Source organism: Notechis scutatus, chromosome Z (genome assembly GCF_049901735.1).
Source record: "Notechis scutatus isolate UNSWTSFEM ecotype Mainland chromosome Z, rNotScu1.2, whole genome shotgun sequence".
NCBI lineage: Eukaryota > Metazoa > Chordata > Lepidosauria > Squamata > Elapidae > Notechis > Notechis scutatus.
In genome coordinates, this window is record NC_142025.1 from 115,972,597 (window position 1) to 115,999,953 (window position 27,357).

At 36.5% G+C, this 27,357-nt stretch overlaps 1 protein-coding gene and 1 pseudogene across 1 annotated transcript; both read right to left on the reverse strand.

Annotated features, from left to right (window-relative positions):
• Positions 1-926: 926 nt before the first annotated feature.
• LOC148129162 (vomeronasal type-2 receptor 26-like) lies at positions 927-19,265 on the reverse strand. The gene is made up of 5 exons (XM_087946160.1): positions 19,202-19,265; positions 13,410-13,696; positions 10,391-10,612; positions 9,119-9,245; positions 927-1,825 (listed from the first exon to the last, which is right to left on the reverse strand). The coding sequence occupies exons 1-5, from the start codon at positions 19,263-19,265 to the stop codon at positions 927-929; spliced, it is 1,599 nt and encodes a 532-aa protein (XP_087802286.1).
• On the reverse strand, positions 11,874-12,715 carry LOC148129163 (vomeronasal type-2 receptor 26-like; annotated as a pseudogene).
• Positions 19,266-27,357: the final 8,092 nt, after the last annotated feature.

Consider the following 27,357-nt stretch of genomic DNA (forward strand, 5'->3'; position numbering starts at 1 on the left):
ATCCAGGAAAAGAATGTATGTTTTTTTCCGCTCCAAAGAGGTAGCAATTGTTGAGGAATATTTCCTAATTCAATATGGAGAGGTACTTCTTCCAGTTTTGAAAATACAACTTTTTAGGAAATTAGGATCCAACAGCAATTCATATTATACACACACACCAACATAAAAACATACATATATGATAGTCACTGATGATAGATAGATAGATAGATAGATAGATAGATAGATAGATAGATAGATAGATAGATAGATAGACAGACAGACAGACAGACAGACAGACAGACAGACAGACAGACAGACAGACAGACAGACAGACGGATACGGATATGGATACGGATACGGATATGGATGTATGGTATTCAGCTTTGCTCGGGTATTTTCCCACATCATTATAGTTGTGCTTTTAAAGTTGTAGCAATGTTTTGGCAGAATCTCATCTGCCATCATCAGGCTTCTGTATTGTGTTCGTCTGTGAGTCTGTGAGACGAACACAATACAGAAGCCTGATGATGGCAGATGAGATTCTGCTGAAACTTTGCTACAACTTTAAAAGCACAACAATAATGATGTGGGAAAATACCCGAACAAAGCTGAATACCATATATATATAATTTATATAATTTATATAATCAGAATCTTCAAAGTCTACTAAAGCAGTTCTTCAGCAAGTTTAGATGAAGTTTGACTGAGTGTCTTTCTAAAACTCCCTCATCCCCTGGATTAAGGATTTCTTTTCTGTAACAGTTCCATTCTTTCCAATGTGTTTCCTAGGTCTCTTAAACATTTCAACACAAATATGTAGAGTCTGTAGGTTTGAGCACCATATAAGCTGTTGTATTAAGTTACTAATTAAGTACATGCATACACAGACACACACATATATACATACATATATACATACCACACAAAGAACACATAAACTTTGCTTAATTGCTTTTTCTTAACTGCTGCTTGTTGTTTAATTGAGGTCTCAACAGAATAATGTAGCATTTGGGGAAAAAGATACAACATAGCAATCCACCACTGGATGCTAGGATGGAGAAGATCTCCACAGCCACCATATACTTCCCCTTTGTGCTCAGATAGGTAGGGACAAAAGTCAACCAAACACTACAAAACATCAGCATGCTGAAGGTGATAAACTTGGCTTCATTGAAAGCATCTGGCAACTTTCTGGCAAAAAAAGCCACCATAAAACTAATGATGGCTAGAAATCCTAAGTAGCCCAGAACAAGATAGAACATAACAGAAGATCCCACATTACATTCTGCTATGATTTCACTAGTGAGAGAATGCATATCCATATTTGGGAAGGGAGGAGAGATTGCCATCCACCAAGAACAAATACTTGCTTGAACAAGGGTGCAGGAAATAACAATGGAACTGGCCAATTTTCTCCCCAACCATTTCCTCATGTTGGACCCTGGTTTGGTGGCCATGAAAGCTACAACTACAGTGATAGTTTTAGCTAATACACAGGAAACGGCCACCGCAAAAACAATGCCAAAAGCAGTTTGGCAAAGAAAGCAAGTAGACTTGTTAGGCTGCCCAAAAAACAGTAAAGGTGAAAGAAAGCAAAGGAGAAGGGATAGAAGGAGTGTAAATGTCAATTCCCGGTTGTTGGCTTTGACGATTGGAGTGTCTTGGTGCTTAATAAAAGTTTTAAGGACAAAGGCTGTAGTTATAAATAGGCTAATCCCAACCAAGGCTAAACTCATCCCTAATGGCTCTTTATGAGACAGAAAATTTAAAGTCTTGAAAACACATTGATCTTGCTTCTTGCTTGGATATTGATCTTCTGGGCATGGGGAACAGTCAACCATATCTGGACATTGAAAAAAAAATTAAAACATTGACCATGTGTGGTCCAAGAGACATTTCCATATTCTATTGAACCTAATCCCTCCCCTCCCCATTGATGTGTTATCGTATGTCTTAATGTTGTATGCTGTTGGTATTTAACCAAACACTTAGCAAGTATAGGATTAACTCTTATTTGGTGCCTTTAAAGTTTATAGAGTATATTCTTCCTTTGAAAAGAAGGTTTAAGGAGGTTCTTGTTGTTCTCTGAGTTTGTTTTTTTTTTTTTTTTTTTTTGAAGATGTTTCATTAACCAAGCTACGATGTTACCTATTGAAAAGAAGGTTTGTCCAAAGAACAAAGAAATGGCTATGGGGTTAGTGTATGCTTTGGTCCAGTTTGTTCCATATACAAAGTATATTTCTTTTGTTGATTTCTCACTAATGACCCGACTGAAAATCATTATACTAGGAATCAGTTTCTTCTCGCAAATTTTCCTGGCTGACTAAGACAAAAACATATTTCAGACATCTTCACTTGCACTGAATGCATGTTGTTAATATTTACAGAATAACAGAGTTGGAAGGGACCTTGGAGTCCTTCTAGTCCAACTTAGTCCTGCTTAGGCAGGAAATCCTACACCACTTCATTCAAATGATTATCCAATCTCTTCTTAAAAACTCCCAGTGTTGGAGCATTCACAACTTCTGGAGGCAAGTTGTTCCACTGGTTAATTGTTCTAACTTCCAGGAAGTTTCTCCTTAGTTCTAGGTTGCTTCTCTCCTTGATTAGTTTCCACCCATTGTTTCTTGTCCTGCCTTCAGGTGCTTTGGAGAATAGCTTGACTCCCTTTTCTTTGTGGCAGCCCACGAGATATTGGAACACCACTATCATGTCACCCTACTCCTTTTTTATTAAACTAGACAAACTCAATTCATGTAACCATTCTTCATATGTTTTAGCCTCCAGTCCCCTAATCATCTTTGTTTCTGTTCTGTTTATTGTACTACATTACCTATTTCATGTGAAATCTTCCCTTCAGGGCAGGGAACACAATCATAGCAGCAGAATTTCTCCCCTTCCTTCTTTTTCTTTTGGTATCCGGGCTGGCAAGGATCACTACACAAAGAAAAGGGCAGAACCTATCCATAAATGTGAAAATAATTTAGGATCGAAAAACTGGTTTTCAAAAATTGTAATATTACTTAATAAAAAAGCACCCACAAAGAGTCCAGTAGCATTCATTTTAACTTACAAATACCATTAAAAGCCATACATTTTCATTAGCCACAGCAAACTTCATCAGATGCATAGAATGGCTAAACTGATATAGGATTTAAAGTGGGGTGAGGCAGGGAAAGGGGAAGATAGATTGATTAGGCAGATGTAGGTTCCATATATGCCAGAGCAGTACTTTTTTCAATTAATCTTTATTATATGTTAAAGACCCATTGCATTTGCTGAGACATGCTTAATGATAGATGATATAAGAGTCTTCAACCATCTAGTTCAGGGATGTCAATTTCTCGGCCTGTGGATCAAATCCGGCCCATGGGGTGCTTAAATCCAGCCCACAGGGCCAGCCTGGAAATATAAAATGACCATCCCATGGTTCCACTGAAAGCTAAAATGGGCTGCATGTAGCCTGCCTGTGCCTCATTTTCACCCTCCATGGCCTCCTGCAACATTCTGCCAGCCAAAAATGGGCTGAAAATGGCATGAAAAATGGCCTGGAAAACAGTCTGAAAAAGGCCCCAAAACAGGCTGGAAAATGGGCTGGAAAACGGCCCGAAAATGGGACAAAAAAAGGGACAAAAAACAGCTGAGAAAATGGCTCAAAATGCCCCCAAAACAGGCAAAAAAAGACCTGAAAATGCCCTGGAAATGGGCCAGAAAACAGCTGGCAGAGTGCTGCAGGAGGCCATGGAGGGTGAAGACAAGGCAGGGGGTCATGTGTTGACCCCCGGCACGCTGTTTTGGCCAGTAGTGTGCTGCAAGAGACATCTGTCCCCACCACAACCCTCCCCCACCAATGTAGGAGAATTGCAATGCTGATCTGGCCCCCGAAGAAATCCAGTTTGACACCCTGATCTAGCTAATCTTAGATAAACATGGTTCTCCTTCTATACTGTGATGTGGAAAACAAGTTCTTCTCTTCATTTCAAAATATAACTACCCATAGAGGGCTAGTTCCTAAGCCAGAAGAAATGTTTTATCCATCAAATGCTTTTGCAGATGATGGAATGGCCAATTAAAATTGAGGAACCGCACCTGGTTGAAATGCCTGTGCCAGCTCTTCTTATCTTGATAAAAGCTGAAGGTTTGCTCTTCTTTGGAATCTATTCTCCCAACTTTTATTTTAGTGAAGGAGTTATTTGGGAATATCACCATCTTCATTATATCCAGGCCAGTGGCAACCTCCAATCTATCATTAAAAGTCACACTTTCTCCAGCTGAGTTGTTAAAGGAAATGACTTGAAGGAACCGGTGAAGCTGTCAGGAAAAGGAAAACAAAAATCACATGTAACACATAGCTAAATGTAACACATAGCTAACATGTATCTAAAACATCACATGTAACATATAATGTGAAAATTGACACAAGCTACAGTTCTCGTTGTTGATCAATATTGCTATATATTGCTGCCAAAGAACTGTTAATTCAGAGGAATTATTGAGTCTGTCATCTGCACCTCTATAACTGTCTGGTTTGTCTCTGCAACCAAACAAGATAGACAAAGACTTCAATGGATAATTAGAACTGCAAAAAAAAAAAAAATTGCTACCAACCTGCCTTCCATTGAGGACCTGTATACTGCACGAATCAAAAAGAGAGCTGTGAAAATATTTACAGACCCCTCACATACTGAACATAAATTGTTTCAACCTCAAAACGACATTATAGGGCACTGCACACCAGAACAATTAGACACAAGGACAGTTTTTTCCTGAATGTCATCACTCTGCTAAACAACTAATTCCCACAACACTGTCAAACTACTTAGTAAGACTGTATTACTATTATTCTTCTCATCCTTCTGATTACCTGTCTCTTCCAACTTATAACTATAACCATGTTGCTCGTATCTTTACAATTTATATTGTTTTATTTGTTCCCTAGTATGATTTGATTGCTTATTAATAACCCATGACAATCACTAAGTATTGTATCTTATGATTCTTGATGAATGTATTTTATTTTTCCTTTATGTACACTGCTTATGCATCAAAGACAACCACACTTGGCTACTAAAGAATTCTATTCTATTCTATTCTATTCTATTCTATTCTATTCTATTCTATTCTATTCTATTCTATTCTATTCTATTCTATTCTAAACCCTGTTTCATTTACTAAAAAGTTCCTGATAATAAAGCCATTTCATTATGTAGAAATTACCTGTCACGGTTGAAGATCAAGGTTGAAGTCTATTTCATTTACCAAAAACATGTTCCTAATAATAAAGTTATTTCATTTTTGAGAAATTATCTAGCCCCTTCCTATTTGCGTCTGAAGCATCTAAGAGGCTTCCAGGTTGAAAAAAATTAGCTGGTGACATTCCTGTTGTCTTGGGGATACCCAGTTGGCCTCTCCTTTCATGTTAAGGCGTCTACTGAAGTGGTACCTATTTATCTAATTGTGATTACTTGATTTTAAATTGCTAGGTTAGCAGGAGTTGAAGTGAATGATGGGAGCTCATCTCACCACAAAGGAACACACTCTGGTCTTGAATGTGAGCTTGTGAATCCTCAGCCCAGTGTCCTAACCAGAGAAGCCACCATGATCCTTATTACCTGCCAAGGTTGAAGATCTTGATATGCCTGTCTTTTCCTTTTCACAAATGCTTGATTGTGGGAACTAAATGAAGTCATTGCATGTAAAGCATGTGCCAAAAGATAGACAGCATTAAAGATGCTGTAGCTGTGGCCAGTCATCTGCATTTCAAAAACAGAACCTGGAAGCATCTCCAACTTCTCTTTCCCAGTGCATAATTCATTGTGTCCCACTGACCCATTGGAATTTGAAAATTTACAGTGGAAGGCTTGCTCCCAAAAGTCTTTTAGAAAATGGTCATTGTGTGTTGAGCAGCATTTAAGCTTCTGGAGGTATGTCTGAAACCCTAGAGGTTCATTTGAAGGGACTTCAAAGGAAATGGTGCCTTGGAAAATTCTGAATCCCAGCTGGTTACAAGGCCCATGACTGTGAAATCAATCTGCGCAGTCACAATCCACAACCTCCCAACTGATATGTTTTCTGAAAAACCAGATGGACTCTGAAACATTAATGTACTAAGCCACATCACTGTAAGTGTTTCTCCATACACGACAAATATTTTGGCTTTGTAGTCCATGAAAGATTTATAGATGCTTGAGGAAAACTCACTGATTTCAGGGAAAGAAAGCAAACGACCTTGGCTTGGGATTCTTAGTATGAAGGCAGAACAGATTCCATTCTGGAAAAATAAAGGTTCCAAAGTTTGCAAGAAATAATCACCACTCTCATCCCTCAAAACAATGAGTCCAATCCAGATCCATCCAAAATGCTTCAGCAATTGCACAATTCCTGTATACTGATGGGCTTCATTTGAGACCATGCGATAAAAGGAAGGAAACGATGTTGGGTTGTTTTGTTCAGAGGCAAAAGAACCATATGTGAGCTGAAAGGAAAGGCAGGTATATTTAGAAACATCTCTAAGTCTTTATAACTGCCTTTTTAGAACATGGAGACTCAGATCATGATTTGAATGTCTGTTCTTCATTGAAACTAAATAGTGCTGGTCTATGGGAAAATGAAACTATTTCTATGAGAAGACTAACAATGGCGAAATCTGTTCAAATCCATTATTCTGCCTTATTTCACTGCTCTTTTGTCAAAATCCTTTAAACCACAAAAACTTGGCTTCATTTTCAATAGAGTCAAACATTCGTTTGCCAATCAAATCTTTCTTCCTTTTTTAAAAACTCCATATATTGTTCTAAAAATGAACAAATTGCATGGGTATCTATTCCATCTTAATTTATAATCAAATCAATGTATCCTTCATAGTGCCATGAGAGTTAATTAAGGCATTGAGTTGCAAACCAAGAGATTATGAGTTCTAATCCTTCATTTGGCATGAAGCTATTTGGTTGACCTTGGACCAGTCACTCTTTCTCAACCATAAGAAGGAAGCAACAGCAAACTGCTTCTGAAATCTTGGCAAGAAAACTGTAGGGAGTTACCTAGGCAGTCACCAAGAGTCAAAATATAGACTTAGAAGAGACAAAAATGCCCTTGAAGATCTTACCTGTGGAATTTTATAAAGGGTTAAGATGTCAGACATGTGGAAGGAAATATCAGAACCAAGTCCACCAATGATGGCCATGAGATTTTCTGGATGTTGCATACATAGTTGGGGACAAAACTATGGAATTTGAAAATAGGTCCAATGTGGTCCGATAACTCATCTTCTCATTGTAGTAACTATCATAGATGTGAAACCCGAGGCTGACATTGGGCAAGATCTGAGGATTTTGGTTAATCTCATTTACTGCAAATGCCAAGCTCAGGACATGTTGGAGACATTTCCATATTCTATTGAACCTAATCCCTCCCGTTGAACATTGATGTGTTATCCTATGTCTTTATGTTGTATGCTGTTGGTATTTAACCAAACGCTTAGCAAGTATAGGATTAACTCTTATTTGGTGCCTTTAAAGTTTATAGAGTATATTCTTCCTCTGAAAAGAAGGTTTAAGGAGGTTTTTGTTGTTCTCTGAGTTTGGTTGTTTTCTTGAAGATGTTTCATTACCCAAGCTACGATGTTACCTATTGAAAAGAAGGTTTGTCCAAAGAACAAAGAAATGGCTATGGGGTGAGTGTACTTTGGTCCAGTTTGTTCCATTTAAATGAGTGTTGGTCAGGTCAGAAGAAATGTAAAAGGAAGCAGCATTCATTGGGAATGAGTTTCAATGAGAAGAATGTGGGATAAACATGAAAGGAAATATTGAATTAATCTGGACTGAATATGAAAGTGAGTGAGCTGTAGATAAGAAGTACATTGGTATGTTTTGATCATAGAGAAGGGTTCAAATCACAGAACAAATATAGGAAGGAACCATGAAGAAGGGGGAGATTGTTGGTATGAGATTCTCAAGGAGATAAAACAGTGAATGAAGTAGTGCATGGTGGATGCAAAGATGCTTTGTCAATAAAAATGCACAGAAAAATATCATGAATAGTATTGATATGAAATAAATTTATATCAGATTATTAGATTTCATAATAATATTAGATTATCTAATATTATTATTAGATAATAATCTAATAATATTATTAGATTATTATCTAATAATATTAGATTATTTAGATTTCTTTTCCAGTTCTGCCTTTAATTTTGTTTGCTTATGATTTATTCTTTTTTTGTATTTTCAATAAGTGTTCTTAACTTAAAGAGAAAATAACATGGTGGAAATATATCTATGCAACTAATGTTATTATGGGAAGGATAATTGCTGCTTTTGTGTGTATTTTTCTCTCCCTCCCTCCCTCCCTCCCTCCACCCCCTCTCTCTGTGTGTATAGATATATATTCACACACATATATAGTGCGTCCCAAATGTCTTTTTTCAAAAGGCAACTGGCCTTTTTTTTTTCCTTGAAGATGACTTTTCAAGTAGCTTCTTCATTTGAAAATAAGCATGTTTGGGACAACCATGACTGACACTGTCCATAGACCTATACAAAGTTTCTTTGTTGATTTCTCACTAATGACCCAACTGAAAATCATTATACTAGGAATCAGTTTCTTTCGCAAATTTTCCTGGCTGACTAAGACAAAAACATATTTCAGACATGTTCACTTGCAGTGAATGCATGTTGTTAATATTTACACAATAACAGAGTTGGAAGGGACCTTGGAGTCCTTCTAGTACAACGTAGTCCTGCTTAGGCAGGAAATCCTACACCACTTCAAACAAATGATTATCCAATCTCTTCTTAAAACTCCCAGTGTTGGAGCATTCACAACTTCTGGAGGCAAGTTGTTCCACTGGTTAATTGTTCTAAATGCCAGGAAGTTTCTCCTTAGTTCTAGGTTGCTTCTGTCCTTGATTAGTTTCCACCCATTGTTTCTTGTCCTGCCTTCAGGTGCTTTGGAGAATAGTTTGACTCCCTTTTCTTTGTGGCAGCCCATGAGATATTGGAACACCACTATCATGTCACCCTACTCCTTTTTTATTAAACTAGACAAACTCAATTCCTGTAACCATTCTTCATATGTTTTAGCCTCCAGTCCCCTAATCATCTTTGTTTCTGTTCTGTTTATTGTACTACATTACCTATTTCATGTGAAATCTTCCCTTCAGGGCAGGGAACACAATCATAGCAGCAGAATTTCTCCCCTTCCTTCTTTTTCTTTTGGTATCCGGGCTGGCAAGGATCACTACACAAAGAAAAGGGCAGAACCTATCCATAAATGTGAAAATAATTTAGGATCGAAAAACTGGTTTTCAAAAATTGTAATATTACTTAATAAAAAAGCACCCACAAAGAGTCCAGTAGCATTCATTTTAACTTACAAATACCATTAAAAGCCATACATTTTCATTAGCCACAGCAAACTTCATCAGATGCATAGAATGGCTAAACTGATATAGGATTTAAAGTGGGGTGAGGCAGGGAAAGGGGAAGATAGATTGATTAGGCAGATGTAGGTTCCATATATGCCAGAGCAGTACTTTTTTCAATTAATCTTTATTATATGTTAAAGACCCATTGCATTTGCTGAGACAGCTTAATGATAGATGATATAAGAGTCTTCAACCATCTAGTTCAGGGATGTCAATTTCTCGGCCTGTGGATCACATCCGGCCCATGGGGTGCTTAAATCCAGCCCACAGGGCCAGACTGGAAATATAAAATGACCATCCCATGGTTGCCACTGAAAGCTAAAATGGGCTGTGTAGCCTGCCTGTGCCTCATTTTCACCCTCCATGGCCTCCTGCAACATTCTGCCAGCCAAAAAATGGGCTGAAAATGGCATGAAAAATGGCCTGGAAAACAGTCTGCCCCAAACAGTCTGAAAAGGCCCCAAAACAGGCTGGAAAATGGGCTGGAAAATGGCCCAAAATGGGACAAAAAGGGACAAAAACAGCTGAGAAAATGGCTCAAAATGCCCCCAAAACAGGCAAAAAAAGACCTGAAAATGCCCTGAAAATTGGCCTGGAAATGGGCCAGAAAACAGCTGGCAGAGTGCTGCAGGAGGCCATGGGGGTGAAGAAATGAGGTCATGTGTTGACCCCCGGCATGCTGTTTTGGCCAGTAGTGTGCTGCAAGAGACATCTGTCCCCACCACAACCCTGCCCCCCACCAATGTAGGAGAATTGCAATGCTGATCTGGCCCCTGAAGAAATCCAGTTTGACACCCTGATCTAGCTAATCTTAGATAAACATGGTTCTCCTTCTATACTGTGATGTGGAAAAAGAGTTCTTCTCTTCATTTCAAAATATAACTACCCATAGAGGGCTAGTTCCTAAGCCAGAAGAAATGTTTTATCCATCAAATGCTTTTGCAGATGATGGAATGGCCAATTAAAATTGAGGAACCGCACCTGGTTGAAATGCCTGTGCCAGCTCTTTTTATCTTGATAAAAGCTGAAGGTTTGCTCTTCTTTGGAATCTATTCTCCCAACTTTTATTTTAGTGAAGGAGTTATTTGGGAATATCACCATCTTCATTATATCCAGGCCAGTGGCAACCTCCAATCTATCATTAAAAGTCACACTTTCTCCAGCTGAGTTGTTAAAGAAAATGACTTGAAGGAACCGGTGAAGCTGTCAGGAAAAGGAAAACAAAAATCACATGTAACACATAGCTAAATGTAACACATAGCTAACATGTATCTAAAACATCACATGTAACATGTAATGTGAAAATTGACACAAGCTACAGTTCTCGTTGTTGATCAATATTGCTATATATTGCTGCCAAAGAACTGTTAATTCAGAGGAATTATTAAGTCTGTCATCTGCACCTCTATAACTGTCTGGTTTGTCTCTGCAACCAAACAAGATAGACACAGACTTCAATGGATAATTAGAACTGCAAAAAAAAAAAAATGCTACCAACCTGCCTTCCATTGAGGACCTGTATACTGCATGAATCAAAAGAGGCTTTGAAAATATTTACAGACCCTCACATACTGAACATAAATTGTTTCAACTTCTACCCTCAAAACGACATTATAGGGCACTGCACACCAGAACAATTAGACACAAGGACAGTTTTTTCCTGAATGTCATCACTCTGCTAAACAACTAATTCCACAACACTGTCAAACTACTTAGTAAGACTGTATTATTATTATTATTCTCATCCTTCCGATTACCTGTCTCCTCCAACTTATAACTATAACCATATTGCTCGTATCTTTACAATTTATATTGTTTTATTTGTTCCCTAGTATGATTTGATTGCTTATTAATAACCCATGACAATCACTATGTATTGTATCTTATGATTCTTGATGAATGCATTTTATTTTTCCTTTATGTACACTGCTTATGCATCAAAGACAACCACACTTGGCCAATAAAGAATTCTATTCTATTCTATTCTATTCTATTCTATTCTATTCTATTCTATTCTATTCTATTCTATTCTATTCTATTCTATTCTATTCTAAACCCTGTTTCATTTACTAAAAAGTTCCTGATAATAAAGCCATTTCATTATGTAGAAATTACCTGTCACGGTTGAAGATCAAGGTTGAAGTCTATTTCATTTACCAAAAACGTGTTCCTAATAATAAAGTTATTTCATTTTTGAGAAATTATCTAGCCTCATCCATTTGCGTCTGAAGCATCTAAGAGGCTTCCAGGTTGAAAAAAATTAGCTGGTGACATTACTGTTGTCTTGGGGATACCCAGTTGGCCTCTCCTTTCATGTTAATGCATCTACTGAAGTGGTACCTATTTATATAATTGTGATTACTTGATTTTGAATTGCTAGGTTAGCAGGAGTTGAAGTGAATGATGGGAGCTCATCTCACCACAAAGGAACACACTCTGGTCTTGAATGTGAGCTTGTGAATCCTCAGCCCAGTGTCCTAACCAGAGAAGCCACCATGATCCTTATTACCTGCCAAGGTTGAAGATCTTGATATGCTTGTCTTTTCCTTTTCACGGATGCTTGATTGTGGGAACTAAATGAAGTCATTGCATGTAAAGCATGTGCCAAAAGATAGACAGCATTAAAGATGCTGTAGCTGTGGCCAGTCATCTGCATTTCAAAAACAGAACCTGGAAGCATCTCCAACTTCTCTTTCCCAGTGCATAATTCATTGTGTCCCACTGACCCATTGGAATTTGAAAATTTACAGTGGAAGGCTTGCTCCCAAAAGTCTTTTAGAAAATGGTCATGTGTGTTGAGCAGCATTTAAGCTTCTGGAGGTATGTCTGAAACCCTAGAGGTTCATTTGAAGGGACTTCAAAGGAAATGGTGCCTTGGAAAAATTCTGAATCCCAGCTGGTTACAAGGCCCATGACTGTGAAATCAATCTGCGAGTCACAATCCACAACCTCCCAACTGATATGTTGTCGAGTAACCAGATGGACTCTGAAACATTAACGTACTAAGCCACATCACTGTAAGTGTTTCTCCATACACGACAAATATTTTGGCTTTGTAGTCCATGAAAATTTATAGATGCTTGAGGAAAACTCACTGATTTCAGGGAAAGAAAGCAAACGACCTTGGCTTGGGATTCTTAGTATGAAGGCAGAACAGATTCCATTCTGGAAAAATAAAGGTTCCAAAGTTTGCAAGAAATAATCACCACTCTCATCCCTCAAAACAATGAGTCCAATCCAGATCCATCCAAAATGCTTCAGTAATTGGACAATTCCTGTATACTGATGGGCTTCATTTGAGACCATGCGATAAAAGGAAGGAAACAATGTTGGGTTGTTTTGTTCAGAGGCAAAAGAACCATATGTGAGCTGAAAGGAAAGGCAGGTATATTTAAGAAACATCTCTAAGTCTTTATGACTGCCTTTTTAGAACATGGAGACTCAGATCATGATTTGAATGTCTGTTCTTCATTGAAACTAAATAGTGCTGGTCTATGGGAAAATGAAACTATTTCTATGAGAAGACTAACAATGACGAAACCTGTTCAAATCCATTATTCTGCCTTATTTCACTGCTCTTTTGTCAAAATCCTTTAAACCACAAAAACTTGGCTTCATTTTCAATAGAGTCAAACATTCGTTGCCAATCAAATCTTTCTTCCTTTTTTAAAAACTCCATATATTGTTCTAAAAATGAACAAATTGCATGGGTATCTATTCCATCTTAATTTATAATCAAATCAATGTATCCTTCATAGTGCCATGAGAGTTAATTAAGGCATTGAGTTGCAAACCAGAAGATTATGAGTTCTAATCCTTCATTTGGCATGAAGCTATTTGGTTGACCTTGGACCAGTCACTCTTTCTCAACCATAAGAAGGAAGCAACAGCAAACTGCTTCTGAAATCTTGGCAAGAAAACTGTAGGGAGTTACCTAGGCAGTCACCAAGAGTCAAAATATAGACTTAGAAGAGACAAAAAATGCCCTTGAAGATCTTACCTGTGGAATTTTATAAAGGGTTAAGATGTCAGACATGTGGAAGGAAATATCAGAACCAAGTCCACCAATGATGGCCATGAGATTTTTCTGGATGTTGCATACATAGTTGGGGACAAAACTATGGAATTTGAAAAGTAGGTCCAATGTGGTCCGATAACTCATCTTCTCATTGTAGTAACTATCATAGATGTGAAACCCGAGGCTGACATTGGGCAAGATCTGAGGATTTTGGTTAATCTCATTTACTGCAAATGCCAAGCTCAGGACATGTTGGTAGAATTTTGTCACTATGCTGAAAGAAAGTTATGTTCAGATTGTACAACCCATATAATTGTTTTGTTTTTTAAATCAGTCTCTGGATCCATTTTACTTACTACAAGCAATCTAAAATTGGGGAGGGGGTGTCAAAATGAGCTGTTGGTTAAGATTTGTGGGGACAAGCTGCAAAAATACTCAGAAGGAGAGGAGGAATCGCCCAAGATTTTAGTATAAGACTAAAAAGAATAGTAGGAATTTAGGTGAATTCCTGAAAGGTTAGTTAACTTTGGAATCAATGCATAGACTATAAATAATAGGGATGTCAGTATTATTTCAAAGAAATGCTTTGGAATCTTTTTATTTTTACTCAAAAAAATATAAGTTCTAAAAGAGAAAATAGATAAAAAATGCACTTATACAATTTGGAAACAAGATTGGATAAGAAAAGCACCCTCCCTGGTGAAGCTTTAAAGCAGCCATGAGCTGCTTTTAAAAGTGCTTCAAAGACATCTCTTTTGTATGGGACTTCCAAAGCAAAGTACAGTAGCCGAAGAAGCTTCTTGGATGAGAAGCGAAACATCTTCAAAGAAAAACCAGAAAGTCCAGTTGCCTCATGAAAAGCACCTTTGGGACAAAGTATAATAGATAAGCATTCAGACATACACGAAGAAAGCTATGGAACTGATCCTTGTTTCCACCACAGTCACACACTTCTTTACACACTGAGATGGATTGGTCATAGAAATAGAACTTGGGCTTGTGGTGGACATATGTAGAGGCAAAAAAATATGGGACAAAAATTGAAATTTGGTTGGAAAAGATGCTAATGCAGCATATTGCTTTAAAACCAGAAATATTTTTGTTGGGGATTTTGCCTAAAGCTTACAGTAAAAGAAATGTATATTTAATTATACATGTATTAACTGCAGCTAGAATTGTATTTGCACAAAATTAGAAAAGTGATGCGATCCCTACAGATGAAAATGTGATTAGGAAAATATTAGAATGGGCAGAAATGAACAGATTAACTCTACAAAGGAGAAAGAACAAACTGAATATTATATGAGCTATTTTATGGATGGTTGGAGAATAAAAATAGAAGTGAGAAAAATGGAGAATAGTGAAATAAAATAAAATAAATATGTTAAGATAGAGACGTAAACAATATGATTATTATATATGATTATTAACATAATCATACCTAATATTATATTATATTTTCATTAGAAGATATGTTAAGAGGGAGAAATGAATAGAGTTATAATGCTGATTATTAATATTGTACAATTAGAGAATTATTATCAAAGTAATGAATATTGTAAATCTTGATTGTAATAGCACAGAGACATTTGTACCCAGATGATACACTCTTTAATGGAAGATGATATGTTCAAGTTAAAAAAAAACTTATCAAAAAAAGAGATAGAACATGGGATGAATCAAAAACAGATGGAAGGAAATATGAATGAATCAAGAGGAAGGGAAGACTGGGATAATTCTATCTGAAAGAATCGAATGAGATCCTCAAAAAGATGGACTTTTAACATATAACACATACAACGGGGTTGTTATTGTAACATACTGTTAATTGATAGGGTGAGAATCTGTTTGGTGTAGTGATTAAGGAATCGGCCTAGAAACAAGCAGCCCAAGAGTTCTCGCTCTGCCTGGAGCACCAAGCCAGATCTTGGACCAGTTATTGTCCTTCAATCCTTGGAAAAGAAGGCAGTATTTAGGAAATATTGCCAAGAAAATTGAATGGATTAGTCCAGGCAGTACCCATTGACATTACAAACAACATACTGAGACTTTGGAAAAAGTCCAGAGAAGAGCAACTAAGATGATTAAAGATCTGGAGACTAAAACATATGAAGAACGGTTACAGCATTTGGTTTTGGCTAGTCTAATGAAAAGAAGGACTAGAAGAGACATGATAGCAGCATTCCAGTATTTGAGGGGCTGCCACAAAGAAGAGGGGGGTGAAGATATTTTCCAAAGCACCAAAAGGCAAAACAAGAAACAAAGAATAGAAACTAATCAAGGAGAGAAGCAACCTGGAATTAAGGAGAAACTTCTCAACAGTAAGAACAATTAACCAGTGGAACAGCTTGCCACCAGAAGTTGTAGATTATTCATCACTGGAGGTTTTTAAGAAAAGGCTGGACATTCCCTTGTCTGAAATGATATAGGAAATTCTGCTTGAACAGGGAGTTGCACTAGAAGACCTCCAAAGTCCCTTTCAGCTCCTTTGATTGATTCATTGATTGAGTCAAGACTGACTCAATGGTGCAACCCCACCACCCAACCAAAAGGTAAAGTATCTGTAATTTGCCTTGTATGGAACTTGTATGTCCAACAATCATAAAGAACTTATGAATCCATATAGAGGTGTGGTGGAAGCAAGAATGTTTTGCAAGGATAACAAAGATTATGCAGAAATATAGTCAATGATATGAAATAATAATTTACACTTAGCATACTTATTTTATTTTATTTTTATTTATTTGATTTGTCAATCACTTACAAGATAATAGATATAAGGATAAACATGAGTAAGAATACAGGAAATAGGTATGAATAAATGGAGACAATAGGACAGGGATGGTAGGTATGATGGTGCACTTATGCACACCCCTTAAACATAGTTTTAAGTAATTTCCTCCTTTTTTCTATTTATATTTTAAATTTATTTGGCTTGTCCTTTCTTACTCTTGGGTAGAAATGGGATATTTTGCTTATCCCAAAAGGGTTAACTGTAACTCAATTCTCTCCAAATGATGAATATACAGTATATATTTGTGTCCTTGGGTTAAATCATCCAGGAAGAGAAATGGGATTATCAGATGGATGCAGCTAATTGAATCAAATAAGAGTTACCTTGAAAATACCGTAGTTATTCCAATCATAGGTACTCCAGTTATAATATGTTAGAAGTGTAATTGGAGAGAACACAAGAGTGGTTAGTCTTTTACTCATTTCCCCACTTCCTTTCATTCATCCTTAGAAGTTGCACGAATAAGCTTTTGAACTCATGCATTCGTTCATTCACTCCTATATACATTCATTAAATTTACATATAACCAAACCTTGTGATTTGAAGAGTTGCCTAACCAACTCTTTTCTTTCATAGAAAAGAGAATGGAGCTACTCTAAAATTCAGGTCCAAGAATTTCTTACATTGGAGATTGGAAGCACTGGTCCTGTGATGGTTGTTTTTGGAAGGAAAGTTTATGAAAAAAGTACCACATCTGAGAAGTAATCCCACCTATAAGGAAGTCACCTGGCTGATAGGATTCATGAGGAATAGGAAGGGAATCAGGTGGAAAGCAATCTCGTGCATTGATATTGTTTCCCAGATAAGATAAAAATAAAAACAAAACTTCTAATATCATCATCTAGCTGCAGATTAGGTGGTCATATCCCCATCAAGAACCTTATCACTGCCACTGAATTGATTTAAGCAAAGTGTTCCAGCAAAATTTCACAATGAGAAGTGTCATAGCATGGAAAGGGAAAATAAAATAAAAAAACTGAGCCACATTTGATTCTTCCCCTTGGCTAGCCCAGATTTGAATGACAAGGAGTAAAGGGGTTTTATAACCATGTTTGAACGTGCACATCAGCTGTTTTTCTTTTTTAATTTTGGGAAATCTGCTGGAATTGCGCTTGAGAAGTAGCAATTATTTACATAATTGCAGGGAAGGCAATGAAAACTGTAACTTGGAATCCCTATCGTATAGCACAGCAGTAAGAAAGCAAAAGATTAAATAATTATTGCCACTTTTGTCTTTGTGGGCTAAGATAAAGAAGAAAGATTAGGATGACCATATTGATGGCCAATAGGAGAATTTGAGTTTAGGCAGAATCACATAAAATTCAGACCTTCAGACCTTTTAGGAAAGGGGTGAGCTCAATAGTAGACAGTCTAAGGTTAAAGTTTTTGGGGTTTGGGGAAGAAACCACAGAGTTAGATAGAGTATTCCAGACATTGACCATTCTGTTGCTGAAGTCATATATCCTGCAATCAAGTTTGCTGTGATTAACCTTGAGTTTGTATCTATTGTTTGCTCTTGTGCTGTTATGGTTGAAGCTGAAGTATTCATTGACAGGAAGGACATTGCAATGTATGATTTTATATACTATACTTAGATCGGACCGAAGGCGGCATAGTTCTTGGTTTTCTAGGTCTAGAATTTCAAGTCTGGTGGCATAAGGTATTCTGCAATGAGTAGAGGAGTGGAGAACTCTTCTTGTGAAATATTTCTGGACTTTCTCGACTGACTTTTTCAATATATCTCAATCAGATATGTAATGCGGGTTCCAGACTGATGAGCTGTATTCAAGTATTGGTCTAGCAAATGGTAGACCATTAGTAGTCTGATATTACCAGAGAAAAAGCTATGTAGGATTAGGTTAACAACTCTTAATGCTTTTTTGGCTATGCAGTTACAGTGGGATTTAGCACTTAGATCATTAGGGATAACTCCAAGGTCCTTGACAGAGTTTGGATCATCAATAAGATCTTGACTATTCAGCTTGTATTTTATTTTCTGATATATTTTTTTGCCAATATGTAGGACAGAGCATTTATTTTTTGAGATTTGAAGTTGCCATTTGTTTGACCATTCTGATACATAGTCGAGGTCTTTTTGAAGGGTAGCAGTTGTCGGTGGTGTTGAATAGCTTTACATCATCAGCAAAGAGGACACAGTTGCTCTTAATATGATCACAGAGGTCATTTATGTAGATTATGAAGAGAGTTGGTCCTAGCACTGCCCTGGGGGACACCACTGTTGACAGGTACAGAATTTGATAGGACGCTCCCAATTTTGACCATTTGTTGTCTGTTTGACAGGAATGCTTCTATCCAGTTATGCAGGTGTCCAGAGATACCATAAGATTTTAGTTTTAGTAGTCGTTTGTCATGTACCACTGAATCAAAGGCTTTACAGAAGTCTATGTAGATTGCGTCTATTGCTTTGCCCTGGTTGAGTTGTGTAGTCCATATGTTTCTGCAGTGTAAGAGTTGCAGATTACAGGATAGTATTTTTTCTGAAACCAAATTGTTTATTAGAGAGTAGGTTGTTTGTCTCTAAGTGGAGGATAATGGATTGGTTAATAATTGATTCCATGACTTTACAGGTGACGCAGCATGGAGAGATTGGTCTGTAATTTTCAACCAGACTCGTGTCTCCCTTTTGAAAATGGGGATGACCGTGGCTTGTGACCATAGTTTTGGCAAGGAGCTGGTCCTGAAAGATTTTTCAAAGATTATGCTTAGAGGTTTGGCTATGGCAGTGGATAGCATTTTTAAGAAGTAGGCACATATTCTGTCCAGTCCAATAGATAGAGATGATCCTGGTTGATTCAAGGTTGACCTAGACTTCCATTCTTCCAAGGCCAGGAAAATGAGGACTCAGATTGTTGGGGGCAAATGCTGACATTGTTAACCCCCCTTAGAGTAATGTAACACACTATATAAGCTATAATAGCTTTTCCTATTGTTGTGTCAGTGACCCTCCAACGCATCTCACCTTGGGCGTCATTTTCTTTATTCAGTTTAGCTCTTAAATGGGACTCATTGCTCTTGCCTGTCATGTCAGATTATTTCAGTGTACTTTTGTGCATGTACACCACTTTCTCTGGAGTTTTTTCTATATCACTTTCAACCTTCTGCTTCTCATAATATGGCATGACTTTGGGCCTTATAACCACTATTAATTTGAACAACTTTAAATGAGTGATCCATGGATTGGGCCCAACCTATCAGCGAACACTATTTTTTGTCTCCTCCATCAGTGCTAACCAGAGGACCATCACAAGTTGATTGCTTTGAGACTTCTGATAGTCTGTCTCAGGCACTCAGTAGGGAAAAACATTCATTCATGAAGGAATTGATGAGTAGTATTATGCAGAGGAATGAAACTGTCTCCTCAGTACTTGTTAAGATCTAGTCAGCAGTGAAGCAGCTCGACAGCCTCAGAAAATCTGAACATTGTGAAATGTCAGAGTTTGCTTGAAAGTTGGTCAAAATTATTTGTTTTCATGGCACATAATGAGTGTCTGTCAAAATGTTCAGCCTTGTCCTTTGGTTAGCATTTCTGCAGAAGAGCTAATTTGTTTATCTATTTTCTGTAATCATTATTAAAATCATAATAGATTAACCAAAAACAGAGTTGGAAGGTATCTTCTATTCCAACCCCTTGCTCCATCAGAAAACCCTGCTGTCCACTTTGAACCGAAACTGGCTGAAACTATTTTGCCATTTTTCAGTTGCCACACAGTATGGTGGGAGGGGCTAAGATTGGAATGCTTTGCAGACAGAACACAGAATTTTGCCATTGCAACCAAGGTCATCTCAACAGGTGTTGGTTGGAGATGAAGAGGAGCAACCAAGGAGCCTGCCAATTATGCTAATTGGACAATGTGACCTATGACACTTGGGGAGAGAATCATTTATTCTTTTAATTATGCTGAAACCATGGGAAATACTTAGAGTTGGTTTTCACTTAGTTGTACCGATATGATGTACCCGATAAACATGAAAACTCCAGCCACAGAGATCTGATTTCATTGGGTACATTAGTCAGAAGAATGGAACCTTCTCCATTGTACTTAACAAGGTCTAGTCAGCTGTTTCAGGACAGCCAGACTACAACCCCAGGAAATCTGAACAACCTGAAATATTGAGTTTCTTCCAAAGTTACTCCAAATTGATTGTGTTCATGGCACACAATGAATGTTTTTTCAAATGCTCAGCCTTGTCCTTTAATTAAAAAGTCTGCAGAAGAGCTAATTTGTTTACCTATCTTCTTTCATATGTCAAGGTTCTGTCTAATGAACCCAAGCAAATCATCAGTCTGAGGCTTAAATCTTCCTCAAAGATCTTCTTTATTGAGTATATCATACCGGCATAGATTCAAAGGAAAATCAACCCTAAATATTTCTATATATTTCACTATAATTAAAATAGGAAATAAACCCATCCCAAAGTGTCACAGGTCCTGTTGGCCAATTGGGTTAATTGGCGGGCTCTCCAGCACTCCTTCCCCAACCTTATCCATTGCCAGTAGAGATGGCTTTCTCATGAAAAAGCTCTCTGTTGTCTCTAGTTAAGGCATTCCAACCTCCTTCCCCCTCTTTGTGGCAACTGAGGAATAGAAAAATGGCTGCTGCCCAGTTTGGTTCAAAGTTGACATCATCCTTATTATTAAGATGATAATAGAATAACAGAAAACAGAGTTCGAAGGGGTCTTTTATTCCAACTCCCTGCTCAAGCAGAAAACCCTGCTTGACAAATGTTGTCCAAACTCTTCTTAAAAACCTCCAGTGTTGGAGCAACACAACTTCTAGAGACAAGTTGCTCCATTAATTAATCATTCTAACTGTCAGGAAATCTCTTCTTCTAGGCTGGTTCTCTGTGTCAGCTTTAGAAGCCATTTTTTCCTTTGGAGCTCTGAGGCTGCCATATTTAATACCTTTGAAATTGGGAGGGGGGATTGTAAGGAGCTATGGAAGATTAGCCACAACAACATTCCTTTCTCTGGGAGTCAAGGATGTTTACCCTGCACCTGGAGGGGAGTGACTGAGGCAGTCTCCAGTAAGGACGATAACATGATTGGACCCTGTGATGGAATTGTGGGTACAGGGGATGGATTTTGACTTTCTTTTGGGTGGGAGAAAACCCGGAAATCTCACATTCGGGTTTCCCCAGATATGCCAATATAACATCTCTAATAAAATGGAACTTTGAGGAATTGCTAGCCTCAGAGTCTTCTTTGTTTTTTTTTTGTTTTTTTATAAATAAATTTTATTAAATTTACAATTAAAAACATATCGACATTACATACACAAAAAAGGAAGAAAAAAAAAACACTTGGCCTTACGAACCGGAAAGAGAAGAGAAGGAGAGATATAAAAGAAAGGAAGAAACAAAGAAAGAGAAAAAGAAATGAAAAGAATACATTTAAAAACAGACAATATCCTTTTTGACAGTCTGCAAGATCCAATTCTCCTAACTTAATTTGAATACGCATATCTTATCAATATCTATGCTTAAATTACCCATTGTCTTTTAAGCAGTTTATCTCTGGATTAACCAATTATACCAAGAGTTCCAATTATCGTAAAATGTTGAAGGCTCTTTATTTTTAAGTGCTATAGTTAATTTGTCCATTTCTGCACAATCACATATTTTCTGGATAACCATTTGTTCTGTAGGTGTATAAGGTGATTTCCAACACTGAGCAAACGCTAATCTTGCCGCAGTTAAAATATGAATTGTTACATATTTCATCTTTTTGGATAAATGTTTGTCAGAGATCCCTAGTAGGAAGAATTCTGGTTTGTATTCGATTTGTTCTTTGGTTATCTCCTCCAACCATTTTCTGATTTTTTGCCAATATTTCTGGGTTTCTTTGCAAGACCACCACATGTGAAAAAAGGTTCCTTCTATGCTTTTACATTTCCAGCATTTTGGACTCGTGTTAGGGTTCATTTTCACCATCCTCGAAGGGGGCAAGTGCCATCTATAAAACATTTTGTATGTATTTTCTTTATACGCTGCTGATTTTGTAATCTTGATATTTCTGTTCCAAATCTTTTCCCATTCTGATAATGTAATACTTCTTCCGACATTCCTGCTCCAGGCTATCATGTTCCCTTTGACTATCTCTTGTTCTAATTCTACTTCCAGTAAATATTTATAGAATTTTGATATGTTCTTTTTGTTTGATCCTAATAAAATTTTATCTAAATACTGCAGTTTGTTATAAATTCCGAAGTCTTTAATGTCTTGTTTGTATCTGCTATGAATTTGAATATATAACCACTGATCAATTTTAAATCCCTGTTCCTGTAATTCTTGTCGAGTTTTTAATTTTCCTTGCGGATCTAATAAATCTTTGTATTTAATCATTTTTGTTATGTCCAAATTATTGGGATGTACCATTGCCTCCATTGTTGATAGCCAGATCGGAATTTTTAGATAGTGTTTTTTGCATAGTTTTTTCCAATTAATTAATAATGAGTCCCTAATAAGGTGTCTGTGAAAATGAGACTACATGGGTTTCCCCACTTCCCATAAGAAGGCATGCCACCCTCTCTGGAGGTCATGCCTTTCTAATGCTAAAATTCTTTTATTAACTAAGTTCACCCAGTCTTTTAACCATAATAAGATAGCTGCCGAATAATATAATTCCCAATTTGGAAGAGCTAGACCCCCTCTACTTTTCGCATCTTGTAAGGCCTTTACATTGATCCTGGCTTTTTTCCCCTGCCAAATAAATTTAAGTGTAATCTTATTTAATTCTTCAAAAAAAAATTTTGGCAACTTAATTGGAATTGTCTGGAATAAATAAAGAAATTTTGGTAATATGTTCATTTTAATCGAGGCAATCCTGCCCAATAGGGACAGCTGCAGCTTATTCCAGGATTCTAAATCTTTCTTTGTTTGTTGAAGTAATTTATCATAATTGTTCTCTTTGAGTGATTTACCTTGTGGTGTTAATCATATTCCTAAATATTTGACCCTTTTTGTTACCTGTATCCCCATCATTGCTTCTAATTCTTCCTTCTGGTTTTCTGTTAAGTTTTTGGTCATTAATTTCGTCTTTTTTCTATTAATTTTTAATTCTGCCACTGTGCCAAATCGTTCTAATTCTTTTATTAGATTATATCATTTTTCCATAGGTTCCTCCAAGAAGAAAACCATATCGTCAGCAAACGCTTGTAGTTTATATTCTTCTGATTTGACCCTCACTCCTTTAATTTCAGAATTTTGTCTAATCCGTGTTAAAAGTGATTCTAGGGCAAATATGAAAAGAAGAGGTGAGAGAGGGCAGCCCTGTCTAACACCTTTTTCTATATTTATTGGACCTGTTTGTTCGCCATTAATTAGTATATTAGCCTGTTGTGTATTGTAAATAGTTGTTATAATGTTTTCGAATTTGGTGCCAAGACTCATATTGTAAATTTTTTGAATTAAAAAGTGCCAATTTAAGTTGTCAAATGCTTTCTCAGCATCTAAAAACATGAGTGCAGATTGTTTCTCCAGATGGGCTTCATAGTATTCTAGGACATCGATAACGGTTCTTAAATTGTTCTTTATTTGTCGGGACGGAAGAAATCCATTTTGATCTTTGTGGATATGTGGATTTAAAGCTTGTTTTACTCTATTAGCTATGATAGAAGTAAATAATTTATAGTCGGCATTTAAAAGTGAAATCGGTCTATAGTTATTAATATATCTATGATCTGCATCCTCCTTCAGGATTAGCGAAATCAGCACCCCCTCCACGAGTCCGGCATCTTGGCTGCCAGAAGTACCTCGTTGAACACTTCCAGTATCAGTACTCCTACTAGTTCCATTATTGCTTTGTATAGTTCTGCTGGAATCCCATCTGGTCCTGGAGATTTGTTATTACTTTGATTCTCCATTGCTGACTTCAATTCAGACCATGTAATATCTTTATTCAATAATTCTATCCATTCTTCTCCAATTACCTTGTCATTCGTCTCCTCTAAATAAGTTCTTATTTTATCTTCATTAACTTCCTCCTTTTTATATAATCTTTGAAAATAGTTGTAAATGATATCTTTTTTCTTCTCTATCTCATGTTGTAAGACGCCTTTCTCATCCATTAGTTGATGTATCAATCTCTTTTCTTTCACTTTTTTAAGTTTATGGGATAACCATCTTCCTGGTTTATTTGCATACTCAAAATAAGTTTGTTTGGACCTTTTCAAATTAACTTCTATTTTATCTTGTTCAAGTAAGTTCAATTTATGTTTAATTGTTATTAACTGATTTTGTATTCTCTGGTTTTTAGGGGTTTTTGTAGTTGTATTTCTAATTCTTTAATTTGTTGTTGGAATTTATTTTGTTGGGCATGTATTCTTTTATTTCTCATGGCGTTATAAGAGATTGTTGTTCCTCTTATAATTTTGCCTTCATTGTATCCCAAATATTTTGTTTCGTGGTTGCTTCATTATTATTTTCTTTTAGAAAATAATTTAATTCCTCTTTCAGCTTATTAATGTACTCTTCTTCATTTATTAACTGAGTATTTAGTGTCCATCTTTTCTTTGTTTTTCTCCTATCTCTACAAATTAATTGTATTGGATTATGGTCGGCCCATTCATTTGGTAGGATTTTAATTTCTTTTATTTCATTAGCCAATTCCCCATCCATCCAGGCCATATCTATTCTGGTCCAAATTTTGTGTTGATTGGAATAATATGTAAACTGTTTCTCTTCTGGGTTTAGTTTTCTCCATAAATCTATTAAGTTTAATTCTTTCATCATGTCCTTACAGGGCATAGAAAATTCTCTTTTCCTTTTCTTGTTCTTATTCGCATTACTATGGTCTTTTTGATGATCAGCAATGGAGTTGAAGTCGCCTATCATGCAAATATTCCTTTTTTCGAAACCTATTATTTTTTGATGTAGATCTTTAAAAAATTTCCCTTGTTCTTCATTTGGCGCGTAGATTGCTACCAATAAAAATGTAATATGATTAATCCAAATTTGTATAACCAGAGTTCTTCCTTCCGGATCCGACCAGATTAATTCTGCTTTTACATCGTCTTTAACAAATATTGCAATTCCTTTCTTTTTATGTTTGTCAGCTTGTGCTGTAAAAAGTTTTCCAAGTTTCGGGCAAATTAAATATCTTTCATCATTTTTCCTAATGTGTGTTTCTTGTAGGCATATTATGTCATGCTTTTGTCTAATTAATTTAGTTAATATCCTTTTCCTTTTAGATGTTGAATTTAAACCATTTATATTAATGGAGAGGAGTTTCTTTCCTATCTCCATTTATCTAAGTCTGTTTAGTTTTTTGTCTAGTGATGATTCGGTTTTCTTCTTGCTGTTGTTGTGAGATTGGTTCTTCTCTCCCTGGTTGTGGTTTATCGTTCCCTAAATTTTGAGGAAGTCCTTCTTTTTGGTTTCTATGGTGATTACGGTCATCCTGTGGTTTCCTTTTAGTTTTCTCCTTGGTGTATTGGTCAATCGTGCCTAATAGCTGATCATGAAAGTCTTGGGCCTGTTCTATAGAGTCTATTTTGATTTTTCTCTCTTTCCAAGTTATTAACATCCCTTCCGGGATTAACCATTTAAAAAGGATTCCTTTTTTATTTAAATAATTGGCCAAAAATTTATAATCCTGTCTTTTGACCCTCACTTTCCTCGGGATTTGTTTTAGGATCGTAATCTCTTTGCCTTTATATGTTATTGTTTCTTCTCTGGACATTTTAAGTCTCTCACACATCTCCTAGTGAAACGAATATGAATTTCTCTCGGGCAGTTATGGCGTCTAGCATAACTTGTGCTGACCCTATACACCTCGTCAAATTCTTTAATTAGATCGTCTTTTTCTTTCCCTAACAATTCAGCCAATAATTCTGCCATTAATTGTTCTAGTTCTTCATTTTTTGCTTCCGCAACATTTTGAAACCTTAAATATGCCGCTGCTTTGTCCATTTCGAGGAGGACCAGAGAGTCTTCAGTTTCTCTAGTTGCATTTTTAAATTCCTCATCTATCCTTTCACAATTTGTCTCCATCCGTTCTGTCCTACTCTCTATTTCTCTTATCTTAACTTCGTTTTTCTCCATTGCAAGGACCCTATCTTATCCTCCACCTTAAGTAAGTCTGCTTTCATTTCCACTTTAAGCTTTCCCATCTCATCTTTTAATTCGCTAATGTCCGCTCTGGTTTCGTTATGATTCTTAATCATTATTTCTTGCATCTTGGACATTGCTTCTTGCAAGGATAGTAGGGTAGCTTGTATGTTAACGTTGGAGACATTGGGCTGTTTTTCTCCTATTAGAGATTCTTCAATTGTTTTTTGGATTGTTGGTGAAGCAGAAGTCAAAGTAGTCGTTAGGGTCAGAGTGGTCTTCCTTCCTTTTTTCAAAGCCGTAGTTGTCGTGGAGGTCATCTCTCTTAATATTTGTTTTTGCTGTTGCACTATGTTGGTTATATTGTCCCAGATCACCATTCAGTGTTTAACTCCTAAAATGAAAATTCTATTCTAATACTTCAATCAAATATATAGATAGGCAGTCGATACTCCTATATTATAGAAGGTTATCTAATAATATCTAATAATCTTTATAATAAATTTATATACCGAATATCAATATTGATCACCAATAATACATCAAATCCAACCCAATTACTACTTTAAGAATTAATCTTAAATATTCTAAATAATCTAAATCAGTACTATTTTTCACTCTTTGTTGTTACTATTTAAAACAATCAAATCAATTGTCACTGAAATCTATAAGGACAATATACCTTTCCCCCCCCCCCTTTAAGTAGGTAAATTTATCAAACTTATTAAGGGGTTAAGATAGGAAAGAGAAAGGCTGAAAGAATGGGAAAAGAGAAGAGAGAAAAGTTTACCTTAATTTCAGGAAGTCAATAAGCAAGGAGCTAGAGGTTGAAATTGTAAAAATAGTGCCAAGATGGTAATATTAAAGTAATACCAAATAGAAATTCCAACAAATAAAGTGATGTGATAAGAAAAAATAAATAAATAAATTTTATAGTCAATCTTCAAGCTAAAGGTTTAAGTTTTGATTTTCTTCCCAGCACTCCGGGAAGCGAATGGTATCATGTGCTGACTAATCGCAATAAGGAGTCAATCCTTCCCAGCCTTCCGTTGGTCTCTTCCTCCTTCC